Source organism: Coffea arabica, chromosome 2e (assembly GCF_036785885.1).
Source record: "Coffea arabica cultivar ET-39 chromosome 2e, Coffea Arabica ET-39 HiFi, whole genome shotgun sequence".
In the NCBI taxonomy this organism is placed as follows: Eukaryota; Viridiplantae; Streptophyta; class Magnoliopsida; order Gentianales; family Rubiaceae; genus Coffea; species Coffea arabica.
The window spans coordinates 13,114,113-13,116,148 of NC_092313.1; the positions used below are offsets into that span (position 1 = coordinate 13,114,113).

Sequence of the window (2,036 nt, forward strand, 5' to 3'; positions counted from 1 at the left end):
AAGGCAAATATTTGTCAAAAATATCGAAATTTGGACCACCATAACGTCCTCATATGTCAACATAAAAGTTTCAGCTGATAGGCAATGCCTTGTGGATCCAGATAGAAAAACAGCATCAGACGACATATGCAAAATACAAGCCGAAAGTCAAGAGAAAAGGACATTAGTTTGCTCCATACGGTAGGAAGGAAATGGAAATCAGTGTATTTAAGCAAAAAAAATTGAGTGCTAAATGCTAATAGTACATTGCTTATTCCTTAGACCTATATAAGATGATATATCTTGTGAACAACTGGTCATCAGAGTTCTCCAAATCAATTCTAGACAATTATAGACTAATGGGATCAAGTATCTTGAAGCAGTTTGTTTGCTGTTTTCTGATCATTATCATTTCATGGGAACCACAGGCATTGTCTCGAATGATCCCTGATGTTTCCATGATAGAAAGGCATGAGGACTGGATGTCTAGGTATGGACGCCAGTACAAGGACGCTGCAGAGAAGGAAAGGCGCTATAACATATTCAAGGCAAATGTCAAGTATATAGATTTTGTTAATAATGCAGGGAATAAACCATATAAGCTAGCTGTCAATGAATTTGCAGACCTGAGCAATGATGAGTTTAAAGCTGCTCATATTGGACAAAGAAACCTCTCCAAGACAGCAAAGTCAAGCACAGCAACCCCTCTCATGTATGAAAATGTCACCTCAGTTCCCCCTAGCATTGATTGGAGGAAGAAAGGAGCTGTTACACCTATCAGGGATTCAACATGTGGTAAGTGTGAAGCAGTTTTTAGATTCTTTATTGATTGTTATTTTGCAATTGTTCTATAGAATTCATAATAATTGTATAGGAGCTTGGACAATTCCCGCTGTTGATGCCGTGGAAGGGCTTACCAAGATCAAAACTGGAAAGCTGTACACCTTGTCAGTTCAAGAAATTCTGGACTGTGATGGTGGTGGTCACAATGGTTGCGAAGGGGGTTTTACAGATGACGCCTTCCAATTCATTAAACAGCATGGGCTGACTACTGAGAGCAACTACCCTTCTAAAGGAAATGTAGGCACTTGTGACACCAAGAAGGAAGACGAACCTGTGGCAAAAATTAGTGGCTATGAGAATGTACCAGTTGACAATGAGAATGCGCTTATGCAGGCAGTAGCTAACCAACCAGTTGCTGTCATAGTTGATGCTTCTGGTATGGACTTCCAATTTTACTCGAGTGGTGTCTTCACTGGAGACTGTGGAACTGCTTTAGACCATGGTGTAACATTAGTTGGCTACGGTACCAGTAATGGCAAGTTGAAGTATTGGCTGATTAAGAACTCATGGGGTGTTGACTGGGGAGAGGATGGATACATGAGGATGCAACGAGATATTGCTGCTAAGGAAGGTTTGTGTGGAATTGCTATGGAAGCCAAGTATCCTACTATATGATTCAAATGCAGTTTGAGCTTCTGTATGTCGTATTTTAGTTGATTTACCTGGCTTGCTTTCATTAGGGTGTAATCTCAATTTGGAACTTCTTGCGGTTGAATCTTGACTGAGTTTACAAATATCAATCCCTGTAATGTACATTTGGTGTCATATGATAGTTTGATGAATGTTTGTGGAATTATTTCTTCCCAGTTTCCAATTTCATTATGCTAAATGAGCTGGAAATTCAGTTAACGAGTCTAGTGTGAAAACCTCTTCCAGCTTGTTAACTTGACGAACGAGTTTGAACCAGGCTGAATTAGTAAACAAGCTAAGTTTAAACAAGAGATGTTCGATTCAGCTTGACTCATTTACAGTTCTAATCTCTCGCATCTTTGAGTTGAATCATTTGGCTGGACATCATACCCCAAAAAGTTCCATGGCATGGACTAACAAAGCTTAGTTGCCTACGTAGACAGTGCACCGTTATCCTAGCCTAGAATTTCTCAATCATCTTCATTTTTAATGTTGCAATGAGTTCGTTTCCTACTATTTTGGACCTTAATGAACAATTGGTTAAGCATAAAAGTCAGAATGTCATATTCGACTTTTTGTTTGTG

At 39.2% G+C, this 2,036-nt stretch overlaps 1 protein-coding gene across 1 annotated transcript; it reads left to right on the top strand.

Moving 5' to 3' along the window:
- Window positions 1-283: 283 nt before the first annotated feature.
- On the top strand, window positions 284-1,615 carry LOC113728586 (senescence-specific cysteine protease SAG12). Its single transcript, XM_072081382.1, has 2 exons — window positions 284-774; window positions 854-1,615. The coding sequence occupies exons 1-2, from the start codon at window positions 339-341 to the stop codon at window positions 1,435-1,437; spliced, it is 1,020 nt and encodes a 339-aa protein (XP_071937483.1). The 5' UTR covers window positions 284-338; the 3' UTR covers window positions 1,438-1,615.
- Window positions 1,616-2,036: the final 421 nt, after the last annotated feature.